Source organism: Maniola jurtina, chromosome 12 (assembly GCF_905333055.1).
Source record: "Maniola jurtina chromosome 12, ilManJurt1.1, whole genome shotgun sequence".
Lineage (NCBI taxonomy): Eukaryota > Metazoa > Arthropoda > Insecta > Lepidoptera > Nymphalidae > Maniola > Maniola jurtina.
The window spans coordinates 8561852-8576671 of record NC_060040.1 but is presented as its reverse complement, the minus strand read 5'-3'; the positions used below and the strand labels follow the sequence as shown (position 1 = coordinate 8576671).

The following is a 14820-nucleotide window of genomic DNA, read 5'->3' as shown; positions in this document are numbered from 1 at the left end:
GCGCAGCCCACGCGCTGGAGCCCTTATTTTTCAACTTTGTCTATAGAAATTAAGCACTGGCGCCGGACTCGCGCTTTATCTATTCGTTATTATAAAGGTTCTAATAAACTCACGCAGCTGTTATACTTACGCAACTGCCTTCTTAGTTATCACTACCCATATTATTATAAATGCAAAAGTGTATTTTTTTGTTGGTTTGTCCTTCAATCACGCCGCAACGGAGCAACGGATCGGCGTTATTTTCGCATGGATTTAGATAGGTACCTATGTTAAAGTCTGGAGACCTAATACTTTTTATCCCGGAAAATCAAACAGTTCTCACGGTAAACCCGTTAATCTACGCGGATGAAGTTGAACGAGAAGAGCTCATGTCCAGTCAGCTAGCAGTGAATTAGCTATGAATTTTTATACGATTTAATATGCAATTTAAGGTTACCTATAAACTATAGATGTTGCGAAAAATTACTGCTGTTGGGGCGGATAATCCATAGCGATTATTCGGTAAAATATCTCTAAAGGTTAGTCGAATTATTCGACATCAAAAATTACTTTGTGAAAATAGGTAAGGGCAAGATCCATACTATCCAACTGCTAAATTACTATGTATCTATTAGGTATACGAAAGTGTCTCTCTGTTACCTTTTCACGGTCCATCCGTTTAACCGATTTTGAGATTTAGTACAAAGATAGGTTGCACATATCACAGGATACGACAGCCAGACAGACACACTTGTGATATTATTTATAAGTATGGATTAGAACTCCCACCCATTGATTTTGGAAGCGCCACCCCCTACCTATAAATACTTACAATTTTTCCGAAACTTGACCATTGAGTGGTGGATGTACTAGGTAGGTACCTACACCACGCTTGTAATAGACAGACGTAGGTGCATCCAGGTTTCCAGGTGAGGTTGGTTTCGTATTGGAAAAAAAAATTACAGTTAAATAAATTAATAAAAATAATATTTAGTTGATGTTTTTATTAATATTTTATTATTTTGATCTTGTACATTAAATTTCATCTCCATAAAAGACCACTAACGCCATCTAGAATTGTACTCGGAATTGTGTGGCCGCGACTGGGCCGCAGAGGCTCTTGCCTCGGAACCAGTTTGCTAGTTGGAACCTACCGCGGGAAGAAGGCACGTTGGGCAAAAAATTGTTTCCCTCTGTTTGCTCGTACAGCAAGCTCATGTAGCGGTGTATACCCGTGCCGCGAGGTGGCGCTGGAGGCTTGTAACCTAAACAAAGCACAATATTTTAAATGATAACATTCAAGGTGGGTAACATTGGAGTTGCATTTTATAAGCAACTAGCCTAAATTGAAATACCTTGTATTGTATGTATAGTAGGTAAATATGTAGATGGTACGTGTGGCTGTTAACTGTTACTCACCCTAAGCCTAACTGTAAATAAAGGTATAATCTTTTATAACAAAATTCTGCAATCAGTTTTGGCTTGCCTTTACACAAGTTTAAAAAAAATCTATCAAAATTAAGCTCCTGAAAAAAGCACATTAATAGAAAATTATGTAAATGATAAAAGACCGTTGATTTTAGGTACCTGCAGCTTGCACCAGCAATGCGCGGGACTTCAATTATTTTTATACCTACGTAGTATAACAATATTGTTTAGTAAATCTTTAAAAAGAGCAAGCGCTGAGTTTCTTGCTGTTTCTTCTCAGTAGAAAAGGCATTCCGAACCAGTGGTTGCATTTTGGCAACTCAAAAGTACTTGTAAAAGTTTAACTGAATAAGAAATATTTCTAATTTATTTTATTTATTTTAATCGCAAGCTACAATTTTGGACGATTTACTTACCTCTGTAATCAATACCTGTCGTTTTACTGCCTTCTAAAGACTTCAGCGCTAAACCCTGAAGAAATTCGAGAATTAAGTACCTTATGAATTATTTATGTTATATTAAAATACATTTTATAATTTTATTAAGTAGGGCATTTATGTTATTAAAATTTATTTAATAAATGCCATTAGTTATGGATTGTTTTATAATTTTACTCAATACTAGATAGATAGATATAGGTACGAATGCATTAATACCAAAAAACTAAAGCTAATTCTTATTTCCATGATTAAAGGTACTTACTGGTATATTGGACTTTAACATGTGCAAAAAAAATTCGCCTTCTATCTTCGGTGGAGCATCAGGGTCGACCATGAGAATAGTATAAAACTTTTTCTGTAAAATTAAAGCTCATTATTCGTTAAATAATATTATTTTTAAATCCAAACATGCTTTTTAATGATGATAACTTAATAATGATAAAACAATTAGTTATTTGATTTTTTATATATCATTTAGGGTATTGTTATTTTAAACTGTTATAGACATTTACACCTAGGTTCGTACCGAGTCAGCTAGAGGATATTGGAAGAGTGGTTCTTCCAAAAAGACTTGCTTAGGCAACAGCACATCGCAATTATGGTCATTAACCATAGTGCCCCCTATGCTCGTAATATTTAGTCCCACTAAACGATCGCAACCTTCCATTAATGTTTTCACATCGATTGTCCTACATTGTGGTGTTACACTGTACACTTTATTCAATATTCCCAAAACTAGAATACAATATAACATGCACGTCATTTTTATACTAGGCCAGAAAGTTACTGATTGTAACAACGCCACACGCAAGATTATGTACCTACCATAAGTAGGTATATTACGTAAAATATTCTCCGTTCATTTCCTACGGAGGTTATTTGTAAATATCAGCTGTTTCATAATTCTTGTTATGAAAGCAGCGTAGGTACACATAAATGGTTGTAGATGGTAGCTCACAGCATTAAGTACCTACCTGCCGTGCTCACAACAGCTAAATATGTGCTGCTCATTTTTTACTAACTCCGATCCTTTAATTGTTAATGATTAACGAAGTTCACGTTTTCGAGTCTAACGAATTAACTTTAAGGGGCAAGCGACGGGCCCGCGAAATTCAAATTTTATTTGGTATTTTGGTGGTTAAATTTGAATTTCGCGGGCAGACCCGTCGCATCCATCTTAAAAAATGTTAACCGACTCGATAACTGCGGTTAAACTACGGTTCCACTACAGTGGAACACACCGAAAGTGGATACAAACCCACATACATACATACATAAACTGCTAAAACCACAACCCTTCTTTTTGGATTTGTCGCAGTCGGGTAATAAATGAGTTTTGATTAGGTTGTAGCGAGTTGTAAATTTTCTAGTGTAGAACTAGCTTAAACGATAGACCATAGAATCCATAGATATTTTGTAATGACATATTAAATGTCAACGTCATTTTTAATTGTTGATAAACAAAAAATCTCTCGCTTAACGCTTTAGTAAAAATACGGAGTTAAAATTTAAAACAAGCAGTTTTATGTACTTATATATTTTAATGTTTAAAATTGTACCTACACACTGTAGCTAGAATAAACTATTTAGTTGTTTAATAAGAAACTTCAAAGGTATCCCTATAGTAATGAAAACTCATCCACTTAACTTAGTAAGTTGTAAAAATGCGACGTAGTTTTCTTATTTCATTGTTTGGTTACTGTAAGTAACTTATTATAACATGCTTCCTTTTAAAGTTATAAGTTTTAAATCCAATATAAAAATGATAAGAGCAAGCGGGAAGAACGCATTCTACTAGGGTGCAAACTGCATAGTGATGTGATTGTGGCGAACTTATACCTGCATACCTTTAGTTTCTATTGTTTTCAGGCACACCAACAACACAGACGCGCCGATGCTCATCTAAAATATAGCAGATACGATGAAGCAATACAATGCCATCAAAATGCAGCAGAACTACTTCTTGAGGCTATGAAATCCACATCTTCGCCAGTAGCTTTAGAATCAATAACCTTGCAGCACAGCTATCATCTCAAACAGACAGAATTTATCAAAAATAAAAAAGAACACTATGCCACAATGAAAAAGGCAATAGATAACATGAAATGTTTACAGTTAGAACAAGGAGCCAATGTTTCGTTTCAGAAAGCATGAAGTTAGAACAATCATAATAATCTACTTTTATTTAGTAACTATAAAGAAATACCTGGGAACCAACTGCAACACTATCCCTATAAGACCACTACTCTATGTGATTCATGGAGAGAGGTCACACCCCTCAGTAATGAGAAATATGATGCAGAGGAAGAGGAATAAAAATGGACTTAAGTTTGAAATCTGATTGGACGAGTTCACATTGGTGGATGTGGATTTCAACATTTTTAAGATACTTATTTCAATAAATGAAAATCGATATTGATTTAATTTTAATGTTTTATTGAGAACAAAACTAAAAGAGTGCCTTCCTACTGGTTACTGTTAGCAAATGAAGGTTAATTATTTATAAATGTGGATGCAGATGAAGTTGTCTCAATTAATGCGAATGTTCTGCACATAACAAAGGGAAAGCAGAATATTGCTTCCATTTGTTAAACTCTTTGTGAACTCTTTGTTAATGAAACAAAATAAAAAACAAATATTATTTTTATAGATATGTATTGCATATTAGTCTTACACAAAAATAAAATGTTACTCTTGTTTTTTATTTAAATGTAAAAATAAATTTCCCAGAGGATTTACTGGGAATAACTATTCTTATGTCTAAAGTTTATACTTTAACAAATAATACCACTATTAACATTTATAGTTTTTGGTAACATGAAATATACACCAGTTACTTGGAAGTTTGTATATTACTTATATTTGTATTATAACAATATTCAAGGCAACCAAAAAATTATTATTGAAGAAACACTATCCTCAGATCTAATATTCTGCACCTATTTAATGTACAATGATACCTTCAGTTTGATATTGAGTATCTGTAGAATGCAAGTAAAACCAACAATAGTTATCATGCTTGAAATTTTCAACTTGTTTTATTGTTTTAAAACTTTTTAAAAATCACTTGCAGCAAATAGGTACTTCATGTTTCAATAAAAGGGAAAATATTTTTTTACTTAATTCAAAGTTTCATACTGAACAGTATCAATTCCACATATTTCAAGATGTACAAGGAAAGGCTTATTTGTATTAAGTATATATATTTTAAATTGCCAAGAATTTGACAGTGTAATACAAGCTTAAAAATAAAGAATTTATAACATAAATACCTAGATATTGTGTGATTAAAATGTTGGTCACAACTAATAGTATCGAAGCTTGGATCTAATCATTTACATAATAAATAGCGATAACCTGAGTTTGTGATGTCCTTTTAATTAAAAGCTAAAGCTAGTCAATAGTCATCAACAATCATTAAAACAGAAGCTAGGGCAGTGGCCAGAAATTTACTTATACTTAGTTAGATTTTAAATGAAATATATTTTGCGAAAACTGCAATACGTTCCTGACCACCTACTACCTGGTGTTAAAATTATTATTGAACCATCTACCTTTAAGTAGGTCAATACAAAGCTTGCAATTTTAATTAATTCCATTTACTCCACAATAAAGCACTGAAAATACGACAAAAGTAGGCACTAAAATGGCAAATCACATTTGCAAGTGAACATTTTATGAAATACCTCACAACCACATACACTCGGAACTGAATTAAGCAGAGACAATTTCATTACTTTTAAAAATACATTTCATCTATTAAAAAAAAAAAATACGACAATTTGAAAACAAATAACCCTCCTTTGGTCTTCACCACAGTCAGGTAATTTACTTAGTTTAATGTTTTGCATAACTGAGATAGACTAAGAAGAGTAATTCAACAATGAGATTACTAATATTTTTTTGGTCAATTATTATTTAATTTTTTTTAAACAAATTTTAAATACCTACTTGATAAAGATGATTTTATTGAGATTCAATAACACCAATTACATCTATCACTCATTTCAGACTAAGGATACTACATGGTTCTCTCATTTTTTAAGTTCTAGAATTATTTTAAAATACTTAGTATATTAGCTTAATTTCCTTGTTGAAGTTTTACTGTTACTTCACATAAGCAATCAATTTCAAGGGTATGTAAAAGCACATAAGGTTGACTGTCATAGGTAGTAATCAAAAAATCTCGACTCTACTCTCAACTTACTTGCATAGTGCATAAAAGCATTATTGGAGCAACCTGTGTATCAATAAATATCCATTAGATGTTTCATATTACACCATAAAGCTTGGGGTATTTAGAGTAAAAATAAGGTATAGAGGGTGTCTTAAAAAATATGAACCGTAGGCATGGATACTACGGTCTTACTATGGCTTTATGGTGCAGCACTTTTTTACGGGTACATTTAAAATCTGTGTCTATAGACCTGCTTACAGTTTGTATACTGCCTCATAAGCTGTGTAAACACTCTATTAGTTAATACACTAAGGATGGGTAGATATCAGAGAACTGTAACTATAACCATTGCATATTACTGTTATCAAAAATGTCTATAATTTGTCCAGTTTTGAAGGGCTATCGCACACAGGCAGACTTGCCGCACAGTTACAGTGGGCGTGGATATCACCTCAACACTAGAAACTCGATCTGTACGTGCAAAGGCGGTTACTGTTCTTTGCATACACTTGTACCCAGATTAACAAACTGAGAAGTTTAAAGCTGAGTCTAATGCTGAGATCGATAGAGCGCACTTTGACTTTGCTCAGACTTAAGGCACTGTTAAAACGAGACAGCGTTATACCGCTGGAATAAATCTGTCTCGTTTTAACTGAAACTTAAGTCTAAGCAAAGTCAAAGTGCGCTCTGTAGATTTCACCTAAGGCTGAAATCTATAGTGTACTTTGACTTGGCTCAAGACAGTTAAAACAACATAAATGTATGTGAGCAAAGTCAAAGACATAAATGTCAGCCTAAGCTTGGCTACCAAGCACGAACCAAATTTGCGTAGCGTACGCCGTATAGGCACGAGCACGCTTAGGGGCCACCAGCACGCCTAGGGGCATGGCACGTCACTGTGAGCGTTTTACTAAATATAATTCAAAGTAAATTTAACCCTTAATAAGGCAAAGGAAAATAATTTCCCACTTAGTAATGCGTTCAAAAACATTTATTTTTACGTAACAGCTGGACCACAGACTGAATGAAATCATAAGGTACGCTTTTATGGTAAATTTTAAATTTCTTAAAACTGGCAACACACACCTATAATGTCACCTTGCACTGATATGTCAATTTCAAAGTGAAGTAACGAGGTTATTGTGAGTGAAAAGTTGAAATTATCGGACGTTAGAAAGAAAAAAACAATTTTTCTTTTACAAAAATTCCTGTAAGTAGAATATGCTTTCTGTATCATATAAAACAACTGTTTAGTGTTACTGTATATTGTTTTTATTTGTCTTAGAGTGATATTTCTCTGCGAAATGTTCAAATAAATAAGTGGGAAAATAATTCCCATTGCCCGATTGCAGTATTATGGATTACGCATACGGCATATATATATAGAAATAAATTTAACTTCTTTTTCTGTCCTTTTCTTGATACTCTTTGTGTCCATTCCTCTTCAGAACCCATGTCACTTACAGGTTTTCTTTTGTTTGTAGTGTTCGTCAGCAATGAATAAGAAAAAAAATAAAATTCTTAGTGATCGGGAGGTGGAAGAAATCGTCAACAACCTTTCCGATTTATCCGATCTTGATTCCGACGATGATGTTTATTATCAGACAGCACCTGTGACCAGCCCGGCAGATTACTGCAATTTGCCTGAAGATATTATTATTGAAAGGCGTCTTGAAGAGCTTTTCGGTGTTCGAGAAATATCGGAAGAAAATATAGATATTGTAGACCGAGAACTATATTCAGTTAGTTGTCTAAAAGATATTTTAGAAGAAAATTGTCCTGACAGTAGTGTGGGTGACACAGCAGGACAATTATCTGGTGATCAACTAACAAAAGCAACAGATGAACATATGCAAGAAGAAAGGGGACAGGATCTTACTGAAAGAGAAATTGAAATACAGCAATGTTTTGAGGAGATTTATGAAGACAATCATCCAATTCAGGCAGATGACACAAATGCTGGACCGTTAAACATAAATTATTATGAAACTGAAAATCAAACATTGCAATGTCAAAGAATTGTCAATGTATCCAGAACAAGACAACCACGAGAGTGGAAAATTGAAAAGGAAATACATAGTGTTCCAGAGTTTATTAATCCCATTCGTCCACAATCAACATATAATCACAAAACTCAGCCAATTTATGTTTTTGAAAAGTTTTTCCCGGAGTATCTAGTACAAGTTATAGTAGAACAAAGTAATATATACGCAGCACAGAAAAAGAGTAACAATTTTACACCTATATCAGCAGAGGAATTGAAAGCATACTTTGGAATATTGATTATGATGGGTCTCAACCCTTTGCCTGATATGGACTTGTACTGGTCAAATGACCCTTTTTACAACAATCCAGAAATATCAAAAATTATGCCCATTAAAAGATTTAAAAAAATTACGGAGAACCTACATATTAATAACAATGAAAATGAACCAGATAGAAGCTCACCAGATTATGACAAATTGTTTAAATTAAGACCTATGATAACAGAACTAAATAAAGTGTATCAGGAAGAAACAGCAAATTCGAGTCATCAGTCAATCGACGAATGCATGGTCAAATTTAAAGGGCGATCCAGTCTAAAACAATATATGCCGAAAAAACCAATCAAACGTGGATTTAAAGTATGGGCACGTTGTGACGCCAAAACTGGCTATTTATACACATTCCAAGTATATACTGGGAAGGGAGACAACATGGAAGACGAAGGACTTGGATACAATGTGGTAATGAAACTTGCTACTGACCTTCCTGAAAACACACTGCTAGCATTTGACAATTTTTTTACTGGCTGCAACCTTATGGAAGACTTGTACAAAAAGAAAATTTTTGCTGTTGGCACTGTACGAGCGAATCGGAAAGATCTTCCAAATATAATGAAAAAATCACAGCCAAAACATCTTAGGCTACAAAAAAATCAGTTTGCAGCTGTAACTGCTAAACCTATTACAGCCATTAAATGGCTTGATACTAGAGATGTTAACGTTCTTACAACTGCCCACCATCCAACTGACACAGTATTAGTAAAACGAACTCAGAAAGATGGAACAAAGAAGGAAATCCTTTGCCCCAAAGCTATCGCTTGTTACACGCTCACTATGGGCGGAGTTGATCGTTTTGATCATTTCCGATCATCGTATCCGATCAACCGCAAATGTAGAAAGTTCTGGATGCGATTGTTCTTTTTTATGTTTGATGCTTCAATAATCAACAGCTACATCACTTACAGCACTACACACGTTGTGAATACGCATTCTCATAGAGAGTTTAGATTGCGATTAGCTCGAGGGTTGGTTTCAAACTTTACAAGTAAAAAAAATCGGCAGGTTGTTTTCAAAAACAAGAAGGGCTCTAACTTCGGCGTACCAGATGAAATTCGCCTCCTCAACGTTGGGATTCACCTCCCTGAAGAAGGAAATACCTACAAACGATGTCGTTTTTGCAGCACCAAGAAGGAAGAAAAGAGAACAAAAATATTATGTACATTTTGCCAAGTTGCACTATGTGCAAAAAAATGTTTTAAGTCTTTTCATGAGGCTTCTCCTCAGGAATAATTTTATTTGTACTTTATTCATGAATTTTATTTAATTTCCTTTATTTCGTTTAATTCAGTGATTACAGTCTTTTCGTGTTTAATTTATCTCATCTCTATATCAAATTTCATTCCCATTCAATTTAAGCCCTATTCAATTTCAAATCTACCCGCAGGTTGGGAAATTCCCAACAAATTGGCCACCCTGCACGGTTGTGTCAAACATTTCGCTTCACGCAAGTTTTTTTATCGAAAATTTACGTTTCTAACCTAAAAATATACGTATATTCGTATTTTTAGTTAAAAAACCGCGCGTCCGACAAAAAAATTGTTTCGGAGACATCAAATACCCTTTAAGACGCCCGGCCCGTGTAAACTCATCTTTAATCTATCAGGGCGGCACATTTCAATAGCCAACCCTTTGCATTTATAATATTATGTACGAGTAGTAGGAATACCTTTAATTTTTTTTTGCAATAATAAATATCGGAAGCAAAGTCAGCAGCCAGCGCTATATTTGAATAGTAATAAAAACTATTATAAAAACAAATAACCTTAACAGGCAAAGGGAATTATATTCCCACTTTCTTACACTTATGACAAGCATAATCGGGCAAAGGGAATCATTTTCCCACTGCAAAAAAAGGTATTTCCCCCCTCTCCCACTACTTTTAAATGTATTTTTTGGATTCTCCAGCATTAAATTACCCTAAACACGCTTCTAATTTAAAGTTTACTATTACACAGGCTCGCGCCTTATTAAGGGTTAATTTACTTTGGCATGATGGCGGCAGGTTTGACAAACACAGGATTCGTGTTTTAATAACATGGTTATTTTAGCACGTTTTGATTTACCTGTTATCATAGCAATTAATTCATCCATGCTCGTAGCGAGCGCGAGCGTACCACGGAAACTGCAGAGTGAGGTTCACGTACAGTGTTTCTTGAATGCTCACCACAATCACAAAAGCTTGGCAAGTATAGACTCAGCTTGTATATCTTTTAAAAGTTATTCAGAGAAAAATATAATAACCTTACCTTTTCGTTCTATTTCAAAAATGTACATGCATACACTAAAAATTACTTCGAGTCAGTATTTTTGTGGGAAATCCCTAAATCATGGAGTGTATGGTGGTGGAGGTGGTAGAATGGAGAGATCGTCAAAGGGGAAGTATTGTTGCGTGCCGAGGACAGGTGGCGCAAATGTTGGGTGTGCTGATGGGACAAAGTTAGGGCTTGGTGAGTAAGGCGGGAGAGTAGGCACTGCCGGCGTGGGGCCGACGCTGTGGGCTTCGTAGCCGTCCCAGTCCTCCATTAGGTTGCGCCGTTGCAAGTCTTCGTCGTTTGATAATGGCGCACCCCACAGATTGGCAGCAGATGCCAGTAGAGCCAAGGCACCTGAAAAATTTAAGAACTTGTTATTGGATTAGTAATTTTTTATCAAGTTAAACATTTAGAGTTGTAATGATATTTTGTTATAACACTAATATTATAAAGGCGTAAGTTTGTGTGTATGTATGTGTGTAAGTTTATAACTCTTTCCGGAAAAGCTAGTGAATGGATTGGGCTGAAATACGGGATGGATCTATCCAGGTTAGGTTAATCCAGGGTTTACCCTGGATTAATATTTATCCCGGAAAATCTAAAAGTTCCTACGGGATTTTGAAAAACTTAAATCTATGCAGCCATCAGCTAGTAGAATTATAAGTGATGATATTATAACTTATTTTTTATAAAATACTAGATGATGACCACAACTTCACCACATGGATAACACTTGGACAGTTACAATCAACAATATTAGTCTGGATTGTGAAAGAAACTATTAATGTTTTATAGAAAGTTAAGAAAATGTTTAAATGCTTAAAGTTATAACATGAATCGTTACATTTCAAAGACACCTAACTGTAATAAATATATTATAAGGTAATAATCTTTGGCAATACTTTTTTTTAACAATATTATACTCTTGTACTTTCAACAACTACTTATTTTATTGGCTATGTAATCATGTTATGTTTACTTAATTACTTTGAGTTAAAGAATTTCAACTAACCTGCTCCTGTTATTGTGTAAAATCCATATTCATAATCAACTTGTATGGTATTAAGGTCACTATTGTTTGCATTGCCTAATACAACTGTTGTGTAGTAACAAACGCCTACAATAGCAATCACCCAGAAGACACACATTATGCTAGGCACAGCATTTCTTCGCAACATTCTTATAGCTTTGCTGTTCAGACTGGTGAGGTTGATCAGTACTCCGATACAGGAGCATAGAAGCACCATAAAGCAGAGTAATATAAGAACTCTCATGAGTGTTATAATCTCAGGAGTTGTACATGGTGGAAGACCTGTAAAGTTATAAAACAAGTTAGCACAAATCAAGGTTGTTGTTAGGTGTGAAGGCAAATTTTTCTTTTTCTGAAATGGAAAACTTCATGTAATGGAAGCAAGCTCTTATCAAATGTACACACTCATGAATACATCTTTTAAATAAAGTAATTACTTAATAAACTTTTTTTACATTCTTCAGTACAGCGAGCAAGTTTTGTGGTTAGGTTTTCTTAACTAAGTTCTATCTGTATAAATACTTACAGGTAGAACTTACAGGGAGGCTTAAGGCTGGGTGTTCACTGTTCATACTTAAAGTAGTCAATTGCCAACTGTAAGCAGGCTCATTGAGAGCCTGTGTAAACATTAAGTTAGACTGCATTTTTTTTTATTCACTGTAGGTAAGCGCTTGACCACAATCACACCTGATGGAAAGTGATGATGTGGTCTAAGATGGGACGCGTTTACCTAGAAGGTGCCTATTCACTCTTGTTTTAAAGATACCCAGATTGTAATTGGTAGGAAACACTGATCGCAGAAGAGTATTCCAAACCTTAGCCATGCGTATGAGGAATGAAGACGCAAAACGTTTCGTGCGTGTAGATGGAATGTCGACGACATAAGGATGGAAACACACACACATTGTGCACATTATGCTGGCAATATGCTGTAGCATACAATGTACCACTCATGTAAACAAAAAAGTTGGCATGTGAGCATTGGGATCCAATATGCTGTTATGTTTAGTTTAGTAGCCAATCAAAGTCAGCATTATAGTGAGTAGTCACCATAGTTCAATAATAATTGACCACCAAGAGTCAGTGACTATGCATATTGAAATAGTATAATGTCAGTTAGGTATGAATTTAAAGTTGAATATGTATAGCAAGGCAGTATACTGTAATGTTCGCTTTCAGTCTACAGCATTGGATGTGTAAAGGGCATACTCTATTAATTGCAGCTAGAGCATATATTTTACTCAAAATGCTTGATAGCTTCACTGTGACTTACCATTTAAATCAGACCTGCTAATAGTATCAAATTCCCTTTGGTGTATTAATATTTGATCATTGTCTTCATCATGATCATTATCGTCTGCATCATCTTCATCAAAAGTGAAGAACTGTGTTAAAGATAGACTCTGTGTGCAATGTAGACCCTTAATCCTGAACCAGCTTGGCTGTACTAAGGCTGCACAAGTCAACAAGAAAGTCAAAATATTGAAAAATGCTGCTATTTTGTTAAGTTCCTTATCCTTGAATGATAATGTTGTCTTCAGACCTGGAAACATAGTTTGACTCAAATTACAATACATACCAAAGTGTACATTATGTCTTGGTTACTTTTTAGGATTCTGTACATTCAAAATAAAAAAGGCCCTTATAGGGTCATTTTGTTGTCTGTCTGTTTGTCTGATGTGTCTGTCAAGAAACCTGCACTGTACTTCCTATGACCTAGAATCATGAATTTTGGCAGGTAGGTAGGTCTTATAGCACAAGTAAAGGGGAAAATCAGAAAACTGTGAATTTTTACTTATATCACAGGAAAAAAAGAATTTTTGATGATGTTTTCAATGATGTTTGCCATACTTACAAATAGGAGGCTAGGATAATATTAATCAGTGTTGTGTTAATTAGTGGACACATGCAGGCTAATGGATGAATGAAAAACTTTAACATACGAAATGCATGGAAATGTAAAGTATTTAATCAAATCTGAATTCATTAAAAAACAGTTAAAACACCTGTTATGAAAATGTCTGGGCTTTATTAGAGTTTACTGTTATATGTGATAGTTCTAAAATTGTTAAAGCAATAATGATTATTTAGTTAAAACTAGTTATTTACACTTTTAATGCTAATTAGTAATTAGCAATAGTTAAACTCCTAAGTTTATGATGCAAAGCTATTTATAGCAAATTATGTTTGAGGAGACATCTCTGAGGGGGGCAATGCATTAGTTGCTGTATTAGTGAAGACAATTCGTTGCATTTTCTGTGAAACTTAATAAAGTTTCATAACTAGCACTTGAACTAGGATTGATCGCCATGACTATCCGGTTAATTGCAAGTTTTAGAAATGTTATTAGAAAAACAAATTAGGGTGGAATAGTGCTAGAATAGATGTTACTTAGCAGTGTTATTAAAGCACTCTGAGTTGTTCTATAAATGTTTTAGGTATTTCCATAAAGACAAAAATTAGTCGTAAGGTTTATTAAATCAAAGGAAATTAACAAAAACACGCCAGTGGCCGAACGTCGTACCAACCTCGAATGCAAGTTAAGCAGCTCATCTTGATGCACACACCATTGGAAAAAACACGAAACAACGTAATATAATTAGAAAAATTATATCAACACCACAATTTATATTTTACAAATAGTTTTTCAATTTTCACTACAAAAGCAAAACTCTACCCACTTTTTGACTTAAGACATTGACATCTTCACAGACCACGAATATTTTTTTTTTTTTCTTTAAATCTGGCTTTACTCTGATTAGCCAATGTCAAGTTTGTGATATTTTCAAGTTATTGAATTTATACAAGTATGGACTCCGTCTACGCCAGCGCCCGCCGACATTACGCGCGGCGCCCCTTTAGAGCGCTTCCCAGTCAGTTCCACCACCAAAAAACACCAACTAACGCCAAATGACAATTAATAGTCTGTGGGGACTTCGTCTGTGGTGGCGTTTGCTGGCGCGCGTGCGGTGCTTTTTTGGAGTGTTTTTTTGTGAGAAGTGGCCGGTTTTTGTGTTCTGCTGGTGTTTATTGGTGGTGGAACTGGCTGGGAAGCGCTCTAAATGGCGCCGCGTGTATTCGGTGGGCGCCGGCACAGACGGAGTCCATACTTATACAATATAATAGTTTCCGTAACTTGAATAACTACAAACTTGACATTGGCTAATCAGTGTAAAGTGTAAAGTCTGTA

General features: G+C 34.7%; 3 protein-coding genes and 1 long non-coding RNA gene across 4 annotated transcripts; 2 read left to right on the top strand and 2 right to left on the bottom strand.

Moving 5' to 3' along the window:
• Positions 1-949: 949 nt before the first annotated feature.
• LOC123869975 (phosphatidylethanolamine-binding protein 4-like) lies at positions 950-2678 on the bottom strand. Its single transcript, XM_045913104.1, has 4 exons — positions 2374-2678; positions 2110-2202; positions 1824-1878; positions 950-1244 (listed from the first exon to the last, which is right to left on the bottom strand). Exons 1-4 carry the CDS (start codon positions 2608-2610, stop codon positions 1051-1053), a joined length of 579 nt encoding a protein of 192 aa, XP_045769060.1. The 5' UTR covers positions 2611-2678; the 3' UTR covers positions 950-1050.
• Positions 2679-3290: 612 nt separating this feature from the next.
• LOC123869976 lies at positions 3291-3898 on the top strand. The gene is made up of 2 exons (XR_006796983.1): positions 3291-3460; positions 3717-3898. It is a non-coding gene; the product is annotated as an uncharacterized LOC123869976 (long non-coding RNA).
• Positions 3899-7520: 3622 nt separating this feature from the next.
• On the top strand, positions 7521-10319 carry LOC123870485 (piggyBac transposable element-derived protein 4-like). Its single transcript, XM_045913812.1, has 3 exons — positions 7521-8344; positions 8408-9313; positions 10304-10319. Exons 1-3 carry the CDS (start codon positions 7521-7523, stop codon positions 10317-10319), a joined length of 1746 nt encoding a protein of 581 aa, XP_045769768.1.
• LOC123869973 (transmembrane protein 127-like) lies at positions 10200-14339 on the bottom strand. Its single transcript, XM_045913103.1, has 4 exons — positions 14159-14339; positions 12904-13173; positions 11613-11912; positions 10200-10954 (listed from the first exon to the last, which is right to left on the bottom strand). The coding sequence occupies exons 1-4, from the start codon at positions 14181-14183 to the stop codon at positions 10674-10676; spliced, it is 876 nt and encodes a 291-aa protein (XP_045769059.1). The 5' UTR covers positions 14184-14339; the 3' UTR covers positions 10200-10673.
• Between the last annotated feature and the right edge of the window lie 481 nt (positions 14340-14820).